The 20532-nt window shown below is 40.5% G+C and overlaps 1 protein-coding gene across 5 annotated transcripts in view; it reads left to right on the top strand.

The window, feature by feature from the left end:
- Positions 1-20532, top strand: part of ARFGEF3 (ARFGEF family member 3) — a 98469-nt gene that overhangs the window by 23774 nt on the left and 54163 nt on the right. For 2 of the 5 annotated variants that reach the window (XM_080390098.1, XM_080390097.1), the window contains exons 5-6: positions 14115-14183; positions 19304-19426. In XM_080390098.1, the coding sequence (XP_080246224.1) occupies positions 14115-14183; positions 19304-19426 (192 nt within the window). Of the gene's footprint in view, positions 1-14114; positions 14184-16869; positions 17002-19303; positions 19427-20532 lie in introns of all 5 variants that reach the window. The other 3 variants (XM_080390095.1, XM_080390096.1, XM_080390099.1) reach the window with 3 other exon arrangements.

Raw genomic sequence — 20532 nt, 5'->3', positions numbered from 1 at the left:
CTGTCCCTTACTTCTGAGTGCACAGATTAGGTATTTTATTTCTTCCTTATATGTGACATCCTTGTTCTTATGAATGTATGTTGCCTACCCTGAAACTGCTCTGTATTAGCTGTACTCTTTGCCACTGAAGATGAGTAGCTGAGTGCTATGTGCTCAGTGTCAGAGCATGCAGAAGGGTGAGCCTAGCAGTAGAAAAAAGGGAGGAGGATTTGTGTGGACTGTTACCTGTTTTATAGGAGCAGGCTTCTGCCCACGTACAGGCTTAACTGGTGGCACCCACATCTGCATTCCTAACCCAGCTCACCTCTTTCCTGCCCCTTTTGTCTCTACAGTGGGAAAGGGGAAGAGTTAAGAAGTAGCACTACTGAACCAGCAAGTCTTTCTTGGTATACAGTAATTTTTTTGCAAGTCACTTTTTTTAGCTCCTTGAGTGTGGCAGAGTCAGAATCTGCATGCGCACTCTTTCTTTGAAAGCAGTGACATGCATCTGTGACACATTGTGACACTGAGCAGAATGTGAGCACTGTATTTTACTACGGTTACGAAGATATTTCAAGAGACCAGAGGGCCAAAACATATTGCAATCAGGGCAGTTAAAACTCAGAGGCATTAAATCTGAGCCTTGCCTAAAGTCAAATCAAGTAGAGATCTTTTCCCATTGTTAACATGAAGGTTACAGATGACATTGCAATACTTGAAAACGTTGTAGCTAACCCCAGCTTTACTGAATGGCTAAAGCCTCTGGGGTGTTTTCAAGCAGCTGGTTGTAGCAATGCATTTATATCCCTGGATCTGCTAAAATGTGTCCTCAAGGCAGCATATGAGTGTACGTTAGATGTGTTATTCCATCTGGAGGAGATTGAATGTATCTTTATCCATTGCAGATATTAGACACTCCTGAGTGTGAGTGGTTTGTGTGAAACTGGGTCAGCAGTGATACTGGCCTGGTTCTTTGTGACTTGCTGCATGGTTGCACCAGTCTCACAGGTATTAAGAAACAGAGGTGCAGGAGTACAGACTTCACTGTAAGTTGCTGGCATGTAAGCTCCTAAAATCACTTAAATATTTAAAACATTTGTTTTCAATAATACGTGAAGTGTGAATTTCTGACGTACATTTACTGGGAACAACAGGAGATATTTTGCATAGGACTTTTTTTAAAAAAAATCATGTTTGTTTTGATGGTTTATTGTCATCCACCTGTATTGCAGATGCAAGCATGAAGAGATTTGATTAGCTGAGGAGAAGAGTCTGTAAACTTTTTACATTCAGATGACTGCAAGTTGGAATTGGCAGTGAAAGGAAGAACACAGGAGAGAGGCATAAGTGCAGCTGGTTGCCTTGCTTGATCTGCTTTTGGAACCTGTCAAATATTATTGTAAAGGGCCAGCATTAAACAGAAATGGAATAGAGTAACGATAATGATTGCTGTAAATAAATGAAGGGGAGTACTAGCTGGACCAGTTTTGGCACTAAAAACCCAAAGCATTTGGGGCCAGTTGTAAAAGTGGAACAGCACTCGCTAATTTATGGCTAGGTACCAAATCCTCCTTATTTTCAAGGGTGAGTGTCATGGCATGCTCTACAGATTCCCAGGTTGGAGGATCACAAAAAGCGTGCTGACAGTGTTTAAGCTTAAGAGCCAGGGCTGGGAATGGTGCTCCTGGGCAGCCAGGGAAGATTCATACTGCTAAATGCAGCTGTCAAGATGAACTGAAAGCTTTCCTCTCTCACAATACATCTCTCCTCTGTGCTAGGTGAGGCGTCTCTTATCCTTTTTATAAACTTTGATTTAAAGTGGAATTTTACTTTTTGTAATAAGTAAATATTAAACTGAACTCCAGGTTGGAGACTGCTGCAGCTATCTCTAGTTCTTCTGAATGCCAGTTGTGGATTGCACCTTTCTCTTAGATGTTTCATACAGAGTGATTATGCGGGGAAATTCCCCCCCTTGAATTCCCAGACCACAAGTGATAAAGTCCTTGTTTATCTTTCTGCAGGACACCCTTATTATTACTAAGCAATGGGTAATTCTTATATCAACAGCAGTTTTGTGCCCAAAAGAAGGCAGTGGTCTTTTCAGTGAGGAAGGGGGAAACACTATGCTTTCTCTGTGATGTGAATGAGCACCTGTAACAAACACAGGTGTACTGACTGCATTTGATTTCCCAGATAGTGAAAGCAAGCTGTCTGGGATTTATAGATTTTTCTTTCAGGTATTGACCTGTTGAGCCTAATATTTCTTCAGAATATCTCAAAGACTGCTGTCAGTGTGTTCTCTGTACCTCTGATACATTTTATGACAGAGATTTATTAGCATTTTCACACTGTGGACTAAATTGAGCTTATTTAGGTGCTTTAAATCATATTAAAAGATACTGACAAACCAGGTAATACAGAAGGCTCCGGAGGGAGCAAGCAGTGTATGTGACGCAGGGCCGCTTTAGCGTTCACCTTTGCCATTACCATGATACTTTGCTATTACACTGAAATGCCCTCTAATATATGTATTACCAGTTTGTGGGTTTGCTATGCTCAACTGGCAGTATCAAGGGAATGAAAAATCACACAATCATACAGTGCCCATTTGTTGATCTCCTTGTAATACATCAACAGTATCACAGAATGGCCAGGGCTGGAAGGCACCCCTGGAGATCATCTAGTCCAACCCTCTGCCAAAGCAGGTTCACCTACAGCAGGTTGCACAGAGTCGCATCCAGGTGGGTTTTGAATGTCTCCAGAGAAGGAGACTCCACAGCCTCTCTGGGCAGCCTGTGCCAGTGCTCTGTCACCCTCAAGGGAAAGTTCTTCCTCATATTCAGGTGGAGCTTCTTGTGTTTCAGTTTGTGCCTGCTGCCCCTTGTCCTATCGCTGGGCACCACTGAACAGAGCCTGGCCCCATCCTCTTAACACTCGCCCTTAAGATATTTCTGTGCATTGATAAGGTCCCCTCTCAGTCTTCTCCAGGCTCAACAGGCCCAGCTCTCTCAGCCTTTCCTCATGAGGGAGGTGCTCCAGTCCCCTCATCATCTGTGCAGCCCTCCGCTGGACCCTCTCCAGTAATTCCCTGTTTCTTTTGGACTGGGGAGCCCAGAACTGGACACAGCAATCCAGATGGGGCCTCACCAGGGCAGAGCAGAAGGGGAGGCCAACCTGCCTCGACCTGCTGGCCATGCTTCTCCTAATGCACCCCAGGATCCCACTGGCTTTCTTGGCCACCAGGACACTGTTGACTTATGGTCAACCTGCTGTATCCACCAGGAAGGACTCCCAGGTCCTTCTCCGCAGAGCTGCCTTCCAGCAGGCCAGCATGTATGAGGATGTTATGGGAGACAGTGTCAAAAGCCTTGCTGAGGTCAAGGTAGACAACGTCCACTACTGTCAATCCATCACAGAAGGCTCTCAGGCCGGTCAGGCATGATTTCCCCTTGGCGAATCCATGCTTACTGCTCCTGATAACCGCCTTTTCCTCCACATGCTTTGAGATGACCTCCAGGATGAGCTGTTCCATCGAGGTGAGGCTGACCAGCCTGGAGTTTCCTGGGTCCTCCTTCTTGCCCTTCTTGAAGACTGGAGTGATGTTGGCTTTCCTCCAGTCCTCAGGCACCTCTCCTGTCCTCCATGACCTTTCAGAGATGACGGAGAGTGGCTTGGCAATAGCATCTGCCAGCTCCCTCAGCACTCAGGGGTACGTGCTGTCGGGGCCCGTGGATTTGTGGGTGTGAAGTTTAAGTGATTTCTAACATGGTCCTCCTCAACCAAGGGAAAGTCTTCCTTTCTCCAGTCTTCGTCTCTTGCTTCCAGGGTCTGGGACACTTTGAGGACTGGCCTTGGCAATAAAGACTGAAGCAAAGGCGGCATCCAGTAACTCCCCCTTCTCTGTATCCTTTGTCACCAGGGCACCCACCTGATTCAGCAGTGGGCCCACTTTTTCCCTAGTCTCCGTTTTCCTAACATTCTGCTTGGAGTAGCCCTTCTTGTTGTCCTTGATGTCCCTCGCCAGATTTAATTCCAAATAGACCTTAGCTTTCTTTATTGTATCCCTGCATGTTCTGGCAACCTGTTATCCATGGTGAACAGCAATTTCATTTAGGAAAGGTTAGTTTATTCCCAGCGACTCCAGCTCGTGTTTATTAGTGGATTAGATGTACTGCTTGCTGATGGGCAAAATTTTTATGGTTTTCTTTTGTAGGCATTCAGTGAGGAGTCAGCCAGAAGTCTTTAATCTGTGAACGAGGTTTAATGAACCCTTGCTAAATCTGCTGTGTGAAGGCAATCTTTTCTCTCTGTCTCTTCACTGATCCATTAATACAGCGTTTGGCAACTGTCCAGTAATAATACTAGCCAGCTCTTCTTGTGATTTCAGTTTTCATTTTGGATATATTCAGAACTGAAATCTGAACTAGAGATCTGTGGAAAAACTTAGCTTGTGTAAGGATAGGCAGAATGGAGCAAATGGTTCTGCCTCTGAAATGCTGGTTTTAGGTTGGGTATTTTTAATTGTCCTTTCCAAGATCACTACCAGAATGCTTTAAAGATGCAAAGTAATTCTTCGAGTACTAAGCCATCTTCTAGTCTTTATTTATTTTTTTCTGTAATAAATAATTTTATTGACTGGACCACAGTTACGGTGTCATATTAGTAATTTAAGAAGGTCACTGTTGAAGAGATACAAGGTGTAGTAGAAAGTTTGGGGTCAAATTTTTGTTGGCGGTTAGTTTTTTAACAGTCATAGTTGACCTGTGTTAGGTTCTGCACAACCATGTTGCTCATGGAGATAATTCTGATCTAATGCAAATATTGGATTAAGTTGGATTGTGCTTGAGCAAGTGAGCAAAACTTCCTGTTAAATTTTTCAGAAAACTTGGCAGGAACTTTGCCGTTGAACAGGAAGCCTAACTTTTTTCTTTTTCCAAGACATGGAGGGTTTGATGGGGAGCTAGTTATTTAGTTAACCTTTTTTCTTTGGCCCTCCATGACAGAGAACATACCGTATTATGTATTTGAAGAGTAGTTCTAAATTGTTAGATCGAAAATGTTGACAGAACACAACTGTAAAATCCTAGTCTCTGTGGATGATTGTTCTGCACTTTTTCATGAATACTGGTAAATGAGCTGATCACTGTAATAAATATCTGTATATTTAAATATAGTGATTTATTTAAATCACTGTAAAAAAATAAAAGATATTGCACAAATATCTATATCTTTGAATTGCTTTAAGGTTAATGTTTATGGAGTGTATCTTTCCACATACAACTTGGTTATGCTTAACAGAATATCATTTGCAACTGTTCTTTGTCTTGAACTGTAATACTAAATGGAGGAGGAAGCTGGACTGAAACAACTTGGATTTAAAGGTGTATGTAAACTATGTTATTGCCTGTGCTGCCTCTTTGTGACAAGACATGTTTAATAGTTTTATATAGGAATAAAAAGAGTGATTTGGCTGCCTGTTAAAAATAATAGTTCATTGGTGCAACAGTAAAAATTTAACTGGTAGATGGAGAAGAGAGACTCATTATCAGGATGAGAATCAGAAACCCAATTGCTGATACGTGCTGTTAATCTACATACTTTAATTAATATATCATTTTGGAATAAGAGATAACTTTTTCCCCTCAGTATGTGTTATGCACTGCATTACTGCAAACATTTATCAACACCACTTGCAATATAAATTGCAGTTCAGTCTCTTTCTGAGCAGAGAAGGACTATGTTTCAAATAAAGTAAAAAATAAAGACCATTATTCAACTTACTTGCATGCTTTAATTCAGAACAGGTTTAAAATTTATATTAACAAGAAAAAATGTATAAAATGCTGAAAATCTGTGGAAGAAAGTTTCACCTGATGTGTTAGTTCTTGTAACAGTGGTGACTGATAGGAGTTGTCATAAGCAGTAACTGAGTTTTGTCCAGTCCATAATCTAGAGATGTGTTAGCAGTCTGCACTGCAAAAGACTGCACTCTTTAAAGACTTGCACAGTCTCATGCAAATAAGATTATTCTCTAAGATCAGCCCTGCCTGGGAATGCTAGCTAGAGTTCTTAGTGCTTTCTGTCCTTAGCCTTTTCGTAAGTTAAATTATTGTAATGTAGGCCAACTACAAATCCAGACTCTCTTGGGTTTACTTTTCTGGTTTTGGTTTGGGTTTTTTTAGTGGTTTTTTTTTCCCTTTTGGTTAGTTTTTAAAATCACTGTATTCATGTGCTTAGTTATGAGTAACCAGGTTAATTCTAATGGATTGAGTAATCTGCCTTGCATGTTTCAAGATAAGCTCATCCTTTCCCAAGTTAATTAGAACTACAGTAAATGCCTAGTACTTACAATTAAGATTGTGGTTAAAAAACTCCCCTGGTTCTTAGGCGTCTGGCCATTGTAGCAGAAATTGCAGTTTTGAATTAAATACCTGAGCTTTCTCCTTAATGGCTGCAAAAGAATGAGGATGATAATGGTCTGAATATGGCCAAATGGATACTGGGTGGGTGCAGCCTAAACCAGTCAGTAGTAAATGCAGCATCTCAAAAATCCAGCCTCTTTTCAGGATCTGTGGCTCTTTCTCAGTACCTTTCTGTGCTTGAATTCATAGGCCTGAGCAACCTCTGGGGGTCTGGGCAGCTGTGTGACTAAAAATCTAAACATAGGGTCGTCCTGTCTCTTAAAACGTTTGCAGCATAGACAAATAGGTGCAATTTCTTGCCTGGAGTAATTCTGACACAAAAATTTTAACCTTCTAAGTGTTCCCTCAGCTTTGAGGTTATATAGGTGGTTTTGGACAGAGAATGCACTCATTCTGTCATGTTGGAACTGTCCTGCTTGATCTGACGTAATCAAAATCATTGGGGTTGGGCACAAAAAGCAGTAATTGGAGCAATACTCTACCATGGGGCTGAAACAATCACAGGAAGGGTAAGGGAGTGGGATTCCTGTCTGCTGTCCTCTGTGGTCATTCCTTCTGCAATCATGGATGCATGGATGGATGGCAGAAGGGTTTCTTACTCCAGGTTAACTCAGCAGTAGGTTTCTTTCTGGGTTTTCTGATAAATGACTAGTCTTGTGAAGAGAAAAAAAACCCCAAACCTGTGGTATGGTGTGATCAAATACTATATTGCAGTATATATGCACAAGAGTAGAGTTAATAGTACACAGATTTTGTTGTTTATGTAGAGTTTTTTGTGTGTGTTTTTGGAGTGATTGTGACAGGTGTCTTTTTTGTAGCAGTGCAGATTTTGCAGAAATCAAGTCCAACAGTGCCTGTGTTTCTTCATCAGAGCTATTCTGTGCTGTGCAGCATATGCAAGCAGTGAGTCATTGGGTCATACCTGCAGGTTTTCCAGTGCCAGTATGGAAAGTAGCAAGTACCTAGCTCTGGAAAGTGTAATTTAAGACCTGTCCAGTGTGGAAGTACAAATTCTTACAGGCTTTCTTTTGTCTTAGACACATACCAAGAACCTGGAGCTTGTTTTACCATTAAGAAAGTGAATAGGAAAGACATTGTGTGATCACAAAACCAGATACAGAAACCCTTCAGCTTTCATCTATTGCCATTTAATCTTTTCCCTGCTGCCAGACATTAATGCTTACTGAAGGTGACAGTGCCAAGTTCTGCCAGCCAAGTTGGCCACATAACAGTGGCAGGGAAGGGCCATTTGCCATAGCATTTACATGCAATTATACATGTACTCCAGATGTGCCACAGGTAACATGCACCCAGCTTAGACTTTCTCTGCTTCTGAGATTCCCCTGGTAAGGGCTGCTGCCGCCATAGCTGTTAACATCGTTTGGTCCTGGGGGCAGCTGAGGAGAGAACTTGTGTCCCAATAAGCTGTTCTGATACTGTCAGCCAGCTCCTGGGGATCCTCTTCCCTAGAGCTCCTCACCTGTATCTCTTGTGAAGGGGGAAAAAGATAATTGAAACTTCACATGGCATAGTGGTTGATGTTGCATCTGCAAAACCAGCTTATCTGGTTTTTTAGTATCTCTTTCCTAGATGCAGGTCAGGAGATGATCAGGGATAGGGTGAAATCCTCTGGCAGGACAGACAGCCTGTGGGATGTCACTTCTTAGGTTGTCTTCAGGCTAACTTCTTGTCAATTAATCTAGTGACTTGGAACAGTAATTTTAAATTAGCTGTTGTAAAGTGCATTGCCACACAGGAAATTCCCCTGATGTAATTTTGGTGGAACCTTGCATGTATATAAGAGTAAGGCAATTTTCTTCCCTCTCCCCTGCCCAAAAAATTCCCTTGTTACCAAGAATAAATGTCAGAATTTTCCATCCAGGGGATATACGTTTTTTTTCCTTGACAGCTCTGTGTTTACTTACACCTGTGTTGACATCCTTTCTGATTGTTTTGGTAGTGGATGCATGTAATTTCATTTTTATTTGGGAACTCTTGAAACTTTTTGTTGGTATTTTTCAGTTTGGTATTTGTTCTTTTTCAGTTTTGTTTTACTCAGATTATCTATCTTCTGATTCATAAAGTCATGCAGTATACCTAAATAGGCTGTAACCTATGAAGGGGAAATGCCATCCTAGCAGAGCTAGTCAGCCTTTTTTTTAATCTTCCCTGTCTTTAAGTGTTGTAATTCTAAAGATAAAAGCCCCTGTCAGAGCTCTAAGAAAACCTGTTAAATGTCTGTTAAGCAATTGCTTTAAATAATTTCTTTCCCTTCTACAACTGTACTATACAAGCAGAAGTTTCACTTGGTTTCATGCTACCATAAATAGTGTTCAGCAGTAGTTCTGTTTTACTCTAGTGAACTAATGGGGATTGTCTTCTGGGAGCATTCAGCATGTCACCACTGATAATGTGTGAGGTTCTGTACCAGGTACAGTCCTTTCATTTGAAGCCCTGGTGCATTCATAATGCTGAGCACCCGTTGCTGCTGTGATAGCAAGGTGTTTTACGGGTTTACTGGTTCATAGAAGGCACTGTCTCCTTTCCCTCCATAATTAAAATCTGTTGTTTTGTACAGTGTTACATGGTGACACAATGTACATGGGTTCATTAATACACTTTGTTTCTCTTGCCCTTGTTTACCTTCAAGGCCAAAGAATGCAACATGAACAGGTAACTAGTTATACTGCCAAATAGGAGGACACCTCCTGTCCAGACTATTTTGCAGAGATACTAGATGACTGCTTTAAATGTCAGATTACTGAACAAGAGGAAGCATTGTCCTGCCTTGTCTTCTGGCTGGGTTTTTCCTTCGGGGGGGGGAGGATTTGAGAATCATCTGAGCATATATTACAACTAAGTTTACAAGCCTGCATGTCAAGTCAGCCAGGAAAGATTTCCTTTATGAAACCCACAAAGGGATTAGAGATGGCTGCAAAATTCAGCACTCGTAAGGACTAAAATGTCTACGTGCATCCCAACTAGGAAAAACATGAATGTGCAGAGGATTTTGTCAATGGGACTTTGTGTGCTGGAATAGAAAAAGAATAGCAGTAGTATATGGATGTTGGATTTCACACTTAAATACAGTGAAGTGTGAATCTTAGGTGATGACAGATTACAATTGCTTTAAAGTTGTGTACCTTTTCCCTCTTTCTCCATCTTGGAGATACTACTTGCTTTCTTACACACCTTGTTTATTTGATGTGACTCCACCATAATCTATTTGATGTGAGAATCGTCTTTTACTACAAAGGCATCCTAAACACTTGGGGAACTTGGCTAGCAACACTTAGCAGTCTTAAAACCTAAAAATGTTCCCTCTTTTTACCGCTTCAAGAGACCTCTCTTAAAATAGGGGATAGACATTGTAATGTCAGTTTAATTATACTGCAGTTCAAATCCTGTACATTTTGTGTCAATTGACCTTTGTTGTATCGTCAGAAGCACCTCTTTTTTACTTTGTTTGTTTCTGCTTAATGTGAAAACTGTCCACATGTGCACTCTTATACTACAGTTGGTACCCTGGGGCTCTGGGGAGTAGGAATTGTATTCCTTGTTCCATGACAGTCAGAGCTTCAGCAGTAATTAAAATAAATACTTTCATTATGGATAAGCCATTTATGGAAATGTGATTTCATCCAGGCATTTACAAGGTAATGCAAGCCAATTAGAAAATCTTGGAGGTTGTGTGACTTTGAAATTATGCAGACAGTCATGTAAGTTCCTTCTTTAAAAAAGCATAGATCGGGGAAAAAATATGTTTTGGAGTCCATACCGATTAAGATCTCATCAAAAGCTGATTTTTCAATTATGTTTTGTACTGAAGGTGTTACGAGGAATTGCTTTCTAGGTTTGTTTCTGCTTCCACTACCAGTGGTTGCAAAACCAAAATGTCATTGCCCAAGAAAACATATCTTCTTTTTCTTTCATTGAGACTGCTCGAGTTAGTGTCGTGAGTAGTTAAGCAGCCTATAGGATATACTATCTGGAGACTTAGTGTTTTTAGTGGATCTGGATGATTAAATTTGGTTTTGTTTGTTTTTAATCCCATTTTTCACCTAGTAATCTAAGAGAAGCCTGCTGTCTTCCTGTTTGTTCCACATAAATGAGGAGACACACAAGTTGAGTGTCTGGAGCATTGCCAAGACTGTAAATGAGCCCTGCAGCAGTGTTGATGGAAGTCATAGCTGAGAGCAGTCTCGTGCATTGATCAGAGACCATCTTTCAGATCTCACAAATGGCTTGTGAAGGAAGATGGTAGCAAGTGGAGTAAGCCAAGAATATGCTGTCTGATAACTTGTTATGCTTCTGTCATTTGATCACATCAGATCATATGCCCTTTCTCTAACTAGTAGGTTCCCAGATCTCATTTTATATGAAGAGTAGCAGTCAAGACTTAGCAGTCTTTGCTGAAATTCCCTATTGCTTCATAGCAAGGTTTTGATCATTACTTCTTTACTGTGCTTGATATACCTGACTTTTCTATCATTCATCTGTTATAAGCAGGTAATTGACACTTGTGACAGAAAAGATTAGGCATATATGTGCTAACTTTTCACAGTTCAGCTCCATAAAGGTAGGAAACTTAAAAATAATAAAGAGGGAGGGGGAGAAGAGATTGTGAAGAGCAAGGGCTTATAAGACTGCCTAAACTGGTGTGCATTTCTCTGTATTCTAGTGTGTGGGTTCCAGGTTTTGATCTATGCATTAGATATTAACAAACTGTACAAAGTCAAGGTGGTACAAAAGAGCAGAAAATCACATCAAGCAAACAAGGTTTTCCAAGCAGGGAAAATCAGGACATGTGAACTGCTGAATAAGATTAGTCATAGGTCTGGCTGTCTGTCTTGGCTCTTAGCACGGTAAGAGATTTCTCAGTGGGAGGTGACAGTTGTTTCTCTCTGGGTTTATGAACTATGCACTACACCTGGGTTTTACACAGCAGTGTATGGAGAGTACAAATCCCATTTTTTCCTTAAATACTGAATATATTTTTAAGCCAGCTGCCAAGCTCTCACAACTATTAGAAATGTCAATAAAATTTCAGGGTAGCTAACAGCTGAAAAAATGAGACCCCGCCGCTGTCTGTGAGGCTGGCCAGTAGTTTAGAATTCACTTAGTGCCAAACAAAATTTTGGTTTTGAAGTTCTAAATTTTGCAGGTATGGGCTGAGCAGCAGATGGAAATAACAGCCCTTGTAACTTCTGTACTTATTAACCAAATGAGATTATTGAGGGGTTTTATAACTGACAGTTTCCTTTTCAGCTATTCTGTAGGATTTGCTCTGTGGACAGGAAAAAAGTTATCACTGTTCCTTGTCACTGGCACTTGTCTGTGTACCAGCAAGTGCAGCGAATTGCAGAGAACTTTGCAGAGTTCATGTCAACAAATACAAAGCACGGCATTCTTAATCGTTTGTAATTAGGATTAGATTTCCTTCTCCAGCAAGTTCAAGTGCTCTATAGTTTGTTTCTTAATACTGAGGTAGGCTGCGTCATGCTTTTAAGATGAGAAAATCCATTTTGCCCATTTCACAAAAAAGGGAAACTATGAAGAAGAAACTTGGCTCAGAAACTTTGCTGTAAGTGTAAATGTTAAATATTTTATAAAGATTATATAGTCCAGGACTGTTGTACTTCGGAAGAGTAGCATGTCTTTTTCTGTTCTCATTGCCTCTAGTATTTATCCACATTACTCAGCTTCTATTTATGAAGGACTGAGTGAGAGTCAAGGCAAGATAACAGGTATAAACAAATGTAAAATCGTCATTACATAGTGGTTTTCTTGGAACGCTTTTTATAGTTAAACCATCTTCTGCAAAAATAGGATCGAGCTCCTGCCTGCTTTTTTACTTACAAAACAAAGAAGCAAACAAAAAAACCCCACAACCTTTGGAGTGAGGTGTGACATCCTGCCATGAAATACAGTTTTTCTGCTGAGAAAAATACTTGTAAAGGTGCAGTGCAGAGAAACTTTTCAGGCTCCCAGAATGCAAAGAAGGTTATTTATGTCCTTCTCCAGAAAAATGGCACACTCATTCATGGACAGGATCTTCTGTCTGCATCTGTAAGAGGAAATAGCTGGTGCTCAAAGCTGCTCTTGGACAGAGAATTCGAATTCTCCTACAGTTATTAAATGCCTGCTTTCCAGTAATGGATTTTTTTCCCCTCCCTTGTGCAAAATAAGTGCAGAGAGGAATAGTCTCCCAAGCAGAGATTCAGTAGTAATGATGGGTGTTCAGTGGCTCCAGCATTGCTAAGTGATGCTATATTAGAATTGTCTGCTTCTCTTTAACCCGCAGATCAGCATTTTCTTTTTGTTCTTTATGAAGGCTCTGAAATGCTTCTAGAGATTATCACTACCTAGAGAGAAGGTACAGCTTGCACCTGAGAGGTGATCTGGTTTTCTGCTTCAAGTGTCACATTATGATTTTTTGCTGTTGCACCGTAATGTGGAAACTGTGCAACACAAGGAACCAAAGGGCAATAATCTTTTTAAACATGCATCCCTTTGCCTCCTTTTTTTAACTTGCAAGTTCTGACCAGACACACTGTGGCAATTGTTTTGTATTCTAAGATGAGGAGATTACCCCAGGGTGTTGTGCATTAGTAGCTGTCACAGAACCTACTCATAAAATAAAAATACCAATGAAATGTATGTGGTAATAAGAGAAATGGTTAACAGCCAGTAATGCTAACTTATCTGATGCTTTGAATTTCCTTGTGAAGCAGAAAACAGCAGTTCTTAGGAGCTGAGAAGTTGTAGGGACCAATACGTTAGTGTTAATGTCATTGATATTTGCTGGTACGCTTATCCCAAGAAATTCATGTTATTTCAGACCAAGCAAAGCATAAATTCTGGCACTGGGGGAATTTTATGCTTTGAAGGAGAGAGGACAGTAGTTCAGACTCTGTCTTCTGTGGGCAGGAGGGATTGGAAAGGAAGACAAGGAGGGAGGACACCTCTAGACACCAAAGGCATCACACCACGGCACGTCTCACCACGTTGCCCCACTTACCCACCACAGTACTCCCGGTAGATCACACCACATTCCCGCTCCGCTTCTCGTCAAAGTAAGGTGTTGGATGAGGCTTTTAGTTCTTAGTCTTCCTGCTGAGTTTGAGACAGGACAAGCCTTCCCTGATGAACAGGGGCTTGTGAATTGTTTTTTAGCTGCTCATTATCAAATGACTGTAATCACTTACTGGAAATATGCTAGGCTGGGAAATCCTCATGTCAAGCAGCAATTAATGGCTTGTTTCACATAATACATATTTATCTGTGTCGCCTAAGTAATAACTTGTATTACATGCATTTTTTCATTCCTCCTTTGTTATCCTGATAGAAATGAATGGAAGGACTGATTATAAATCATGCAAAGCTTGCAGTTAGAGTATGAATGGATTCTGGCTATCGAGTTCGAGGCCAAAGTTGATCACAGGGCTGTCTTTCCATCCATGGTCAGACATAGGAGACTGCAATAAATCATGCATTGGGCTGTACCTTTGGGGCCAGCAGTTGCAGCTTCTCAGGAGGAAGCAACTTGATTGTGCCATCTCCTTTATCCTGGTAACACGTGGTCCTAAGAAGCTTCTGATGTCTGCTCTAAAAATGGAAGGAGCTGTGGCTGAAAGCACATGGGTGGGGAAGGGAGGCAATAATGGATGAAACTCACACTTTTTTTTCTTCCCCCTTCTCTCTTGATTCAAGGTCTTGCTCTGTATAACATATACTTCCACATTTGAGCTGAATGGGAGTTCAGTGTTGAAGATTGCGGAGGTAAGTGCCTCTGTCATACCCGTGGTTGTGTCACGTAACATTCCCCCGCTACCTAGACTGTGTCTTCCATACATACCCTGAAACTAAACTAGTCCAAATCATAATTACCATCCTAAAGGCTGGTATTACTTCTTGTCTAGTGTGAAAAAATAGTTCCAAGTTAGGTGGGGTTGATGGGCTTGCATGGGAAGGCACTAGGGAATTGACTGACAGTTGTGCATTACAGTGTTGCACGTTTACTAATCCTCATATTCACTTTACTTTGCCTTTTGCAATAGAAAAAATTCCTTGAGTTCTTTATAAAACAACACTGTGCTGATTCCTTACCTGCTGCAAGTCTAAAACTAGTGAAGTTTTCTCAGAGAGGCATGTAGGCTGTAACGTACTGTATTGGCCCATATAAGTGCCACCAACGTGCCTTGTTAGCTTTGTGTGTATCTTTTTCCTAATACATCCAAGTAAAAGGTTTATTACACCTCTAGATACGTGGTGTTGTCCTGGTGCTATTAGCCACTCTTCTCCCTTTATTCCATTAGATTTTAGTCTGAATTACATTGTAAAGGAGCTTTGGCTGTAGAAAAAATATACCTGCGTGTTTGTTAAGTGAGCCTTTGTAGATGGATGATATTTTTAGCACAGTGTGTAGCAAGCCATGAGGCTGTTTGTTCAGGTTAGAGAAGATGCACAGGAACACTTAAGCCTCCCATGAAGCACTTGCTATTGTGTGCAGAACATATAAAATTATATTGTTAACATGGTATGGGGAAAGCTAATGTTTGTGGAACAACGGAATGGTTATAGACATGTCATACACTCCAAGTATATGTAGACATTTGTAGTGTTCCTTCTCAGGTTTTAGTATTTTGGGTGGAGTTTTCCATAAAAAAGAAAAATCCCATGTGAAAATAGCTCACTTTACCTGGAAGTTACAGTATACAGTATTTTCTAAGTTTAGGAATAAAATTGACCTTGCATTGTCATATTGGAAGCTGAAAATGGGGATGTAGGGATAACAGGGAGCCAAAGAAAACATCTGCCAGTTTGTAACAAATGGACTTTAAAAGGCAGAGATACAACATAAACAGTTTGTGTATATAACAAACATAGGATAAAAAAAAAAAAGTAGTAATTATTCCAGATGTCCTGCACCGCTTAAACTTTGGTTTTTCTTGTGCTATGTGAGACCATAAGGTTTGGCTGTATTTGGAGGTCTTTGTAAGTCCCACCTGCAGCAAGGATGAACTGAATTGGTATTTAGAGCAAGTCACAACTTTTTAAGTTTTACTAAACGCTCTTTACATCAATGTTCCAAACTGAAGAAAATACAGATAGTTTCCCCTGCTGTAGTTTTTCTCAGCAGACTTTCTAACATGCAAAGCAAAAGCTTAGTGTATCTCTTTGCTGTAGGTAAAGAGCTCTAGCTTAGTCAAAATACTTGCTGGGAAAAGTATTTAATGGCTCTAAACCCTTCAGATTTCAATCTTTAAGAGCACTGCCTAAGACTAGGGGGGAAATGGCCCATCAGTCATGCTCTGTGTGCTATAAGCTGTATCAGAAATCATATTTTCTGTTCTCTGTGTAAATTTGGATAACAAATGTTATTCATTTAAAGCATCCTGAAAAATGGCAGTTTTCTTTCATAGACTGGAGTTAAACCCTGCTGTTCTTGGTAGTTGCACTTCACTTTCATTCCCAAAAGGCTAGCCTGGCTCTTAAAAACCTTTACTAGTAGAGTGGCACAAATTAGCACAATGATAGCTTCTCCTTTTTCTGTTGAAGCGAAGAGGAGGAGCTCTGATGCAGGCTGATGAGATGTGCCAGCAAAACAAACAAAACTTCAATTTCCTTTAGGGAATTGGAACAAGCTGTAATACAGAGCATGCGTGTTTCTATTTGAGGTGTTTGGAGGTACAGCTATTGTCCCCACACCCTGAGAAAATACTGCCTCATTCAATGCCTGTGTCTTTCTAATTAATTAGCCAGTCCCACCAGGCACATATGTACTTCCTCAGGTTCCTCCTGGCCAGGTTTTAGGTAAGGCAAAGACTTTAGCAGCTGGAATCAATATGCCTTGGTATCTGAATTCTGCAATTTATAAGCAGTAGGAAACAGAAAATTATTTCTGAGTTCAGCATTTGCTTAGCATTTATTTTTCTGACCTGCTGTAAGGGAAAGGTGGCAGAGAGGAGCTTTCTGCTCCAGTGCCCCTGCTATTTGACATTTCTGTCCAAGTCAGTCCCTTAGCTTTCCTAGCCTGCCCTCTGCAGCAAAGTGGAGCCACTGCAGAATCAGAAAGGTGCTGCCTGCGTTACCGGTAGAAATCTCCGGGGACTGCCTGACAAACAAGGCTGGAGTCTGGCCATTTTGCCCTGCCAGATCATTCTCAATTCATGTGCACAAAATAGTGGCACCTCAGATCTTTCTGAATATTATCAGCTTCGAATTAAGGAAGCATCCAACATGAAGAGTACTATATTTTGTGGCGTAAGTATTAACAGTATTGAAAACAGACTGAATCTTGCTCTGTGCGCCTTCCCATGCTTGCCTAGACCCCTGCAAGAAAATGTAGTTTATGCTGTTGCTTGTTTTCATGTGTGTATTTGTTACTCTCGTCTACTTTATGGAGGTTTGATTTGTTTAACATTGTTGGTTTTCATTGGCTAACCCTTCTGTGTTTTGCTCTTAGTTGTGTTTTGCATGCCATAGAGCTGGAAGTCCCCGAATGCATGAAATGATCAAAAAGTCCATTGCACACCTCCTTGGGGCCCTGAGCTCTCGCATTTTTACTGGTGGTTCTTCATCAATGGCTTTTCAAAAGGTACCTTGCCCAGCCATTTTAGAACACAGGCCTTCCATAAGATCGGAGCCCAAGTGGAAAGGACTGTTGCTCATTAGCTGGCATGGGGAGGGGAGAGAAGGAGATACCAGTCATGCTCTTTCCAGAAAGTCAGCCTACATCCTAAGAATGGTATTTCATCAATTAATTCAGGTACTCTAGAAAAAGGCTTACAGCTCAAGAGGAGAATGATCTCAGCAGCACTGGAATGGTTTGGCCTCTACAAAGGGCTGTATATGATTAACAGAATTTAGGGTTTTTTGTCCACTGGAGTTCAGGTCATAGCTGAATGAGATGATGGGCAGAGTTGGTCCAAGCCCTCTTTTAACTTACAAGACCATCTTCATCACTGACATTGATCTCTAGCTAAATAAAATCCCTTCTTTGTTTGGCAGCTCTTGGAATCTTGAAAAAGGGCAACAAGAATGAGAGGCTGTCGGTTCAGTCCCTTATATCCTGCAAATGCATGTAACTGTAACCTGTTCTAGTATATGGTCAAAGGAGTTAGTCGGTCTGAGTTTGTCATTTGCATAGTGTTTCTAGCATGAGATAGAGTGATACACATACACTTGAAAAACTCTGAAGTCCTGTCTGTCAGTGTAGTTGGGAAATAAGGGAAGATAAGGCAAGAGCCATAATTAAGTAGCTTCTGTGTGTGATGTCTTAGATCACTCACTAAAGATACTGTTTGTATCCAAGAAACTCAGTAATGTCTTGTGTTTGTGGCTTTACTGAAATGCTGAGATGTGAGGTTGCCCAAAGTGAGGAAGTCAGAAGGGTTTTAGGAACATACCTATATTTTTTTTTCCACTCTAACAAATGCAGAAGTGGGCCAGCAACATCTTAAACTGCATAGCCTTGAGTCCACAGCCTGCTTTTTTTAGCTGCTGAAATAGCTTCATTTCATTTCTATAGGAGTTAGAAACAATCAAGAGTCTTGTCCGTGTGCTTATGTCAATACTGGTTAGCCTATGTAATCAGATCACTTTGATTTTTCCCTCTTAAAAACTCATCCTCATTAGGGAACTATAAAAATGGCTTTCCATCATATAATATCCTTCTCATTCAAAAATGTGCACCAGATGCATTTCTGTGTACTGCTTATGCATATAATTTATACTATATATCTCTCAAATACTTTTTCACAGATAGTTTAATCTATATTCATGGTTCTTCTCACTAGTTACATATTTAAATGATGGCAGAATCAAAACACAAGGACTGAAAAAGCATGTGAACAGTCATTTACTTTTTGAAAAAAAATTTTTAATGCTCATTGTTCATGACAAAGCTCAGTGTAGGCCAAAGGACCAAAACTGCTTCTTTGGATCACAGTCTGAGGAGAGCGTATTGTACAGTTCTGCTGCAGTCCCACTTAGCTCCATCAAGACTGTTATCCACTTGGTAGTTGCTGTACGGTAGTTATTTTAGTAGTTATATTACAGTGGTTATTACAGTTACAGCAGCTATTACGGAGACTAGTATCTCCTGCAGAAAATCTGATGAAGGACAGAAATTGCATTTTGCAGTGTGCTGTCCCCAGGATCCTAGCTGCAGTATGCTTTGGCAACTATTTGTATAACATCATCTGGGGCAAAAGTCAAGGACAGCTCTGGTCACAGCAGTGTCAAAAAACTGCCAGCAACTGGGTATGGATCTGGGAACTGAGTGGTCTGTCAGTGATCTTCCATTGCTGCCTTAGCTCCCATGGGATCTCTGAGCTGAGGAGCCCTTGGCTTGATTGCCAATTATTAAAAGGCAATCATTTCTGTTACTTGTGGTGAAGCGCTGTTGTTTTCCGTATTAGGACAGGCCTTCAAAGGCTTTCAGATATGCTGCAGTATGTAATAATTAATTACAGAAAAAGTGGCAAATACCTATAGAACAGAAGCAACAATCTTAAAGAATTGGAGGGTATTTACATTGCAGATACAGACTTGCAGAGTGATAGTTACAAATAAGTATCTAGAAATGAACAATTCAAGTAGCATTTAGTGAATTATCTATGGAGCAAGGCAAGTGCCAAAAGCACTTGGGTTTGACAGGAGATTTCACCATTTTTGCCCTACCGTTCCTGCAGCTGTGAGACTGATGAATTGCTTCTAGATGCTATTTACTCAGTTTTCCATATTGCTGAAAACTTCTAATGTGCTCATAAAGCAATCTGAAATAGTAAGGAAGGCTGGCTATCTGCATGCAAGAGATGTTGGTATCCTCCTCCTAAAATGTGTTACTGGTAAGTTACAGTTCATATCTGTGTACTGCTATCTTGTTTCCTCATCAGGTTTGCATTGAGACATATGTATCTAGCTGTCACCAGCGGAGCATTAACACCGCTGTGCGGGCAACCCTCAGCCAAATGTTGAGTGACTTGACTTTACAGTTACGACAAAAGCAAGAAAACATGGTGAGCCTTCTGGCATCAACAAGTGGTTCCACGTCCATGGCTGCGTACCTTTTTGTTTCTCTGAATGCAGTGTATTGTACTGGCTTGTTGTGCCTTACGGCTTTTATTTGACACTTCCACAGTTAATCCTGTTTAAAAGCGTTTTGGGGCTCTGACTGTGTGCTTGCCTTACAGCAGTCCGTCAGAAACGCAGCTCTCATATTGTCAGATCTACTTGGCTAATTTATTTATTTATTTTTTCTCTCCTTCCATTAAACAAAAGAGTCTTTGCTCTGCTGTCAGGCTGCCTTGGCTTTTTCCTTTTCCATTCTTTTTCTTTTGTTTGCTTGTTTTCTTAAGGTTCATTGAAATAATTTTGCCAAAAGTTTTTGCATGACAGATATTTACCTATATAATTCTCAACTAAGGAAAGTGTAATTGAGGTTTTTCTTCTACTTTTTTATAGAAGATAATTTAGGGTCATGACATTCTTTGCTTGGCTAGCAAAAAAATTAATTCTATTTATTGCATTACTAAAATCCATGAGAGTTGTTTAAATGAAATCCCAGCATATTGTCAGCAAAACTGTAGGTGTTCTGGGCACATGCAAAAGTACATTGGCTTCTTATAGTCATTCGTGCTGCTGTGTATATTATCAAAAAAATTACTGTTTATAAAAGTCAGTTTCTATTTATTAGGAATTTTTAAGTACTGTAATTGCACAGTTTATTTTCCTTATATGTGTTTTGGGTTAAGATGATCACTTCGATTTTGGATTAGTAGACTAGATTACTTTTATCCTAATGAACAACTGCAGAACAGAATTAATCAGTTTAAGTAGACTTAGCTTCTGTCTGTGCTAGGTAGGTTCATTCTAACAGCCAAAACATTTCCCAAAAAAACCCCCAAAACCAAACCAAAAAAGAAACAAAAAAACCCCCGTAGTTTTGAGATTTAGTTTGGGTCTGAAAGCTGAATTTCGTTAGATCTGTTCTTAGCTGAGGAGTGGGTGAAAGCATATGAGAGCTGCATTTATTTCCTGGTGGTTTGTTGTTGATGCTTGAGAGAGGAATTTGGCTTGACCCCTTTGTGCACTGATAGGAAAAAATCCTATACTGCTGCTGAAC

Source organism: Falco punctatus (genome assembly GCF_963210335.1).
Source record: "Falco punctatus genome assembly, chromosome: 5".
Taxonomy (NCBI): Eukaryota; Metazoa; Chordata; class Aves; order Falconiformes; family Falconidae; genus Falco; species Falco punctatus.
The sequence above is the reverse complement of the archived record's forward strand: the minus strand, read 5'-3'. Positions and strand labels throughout refer to the sequence as shown.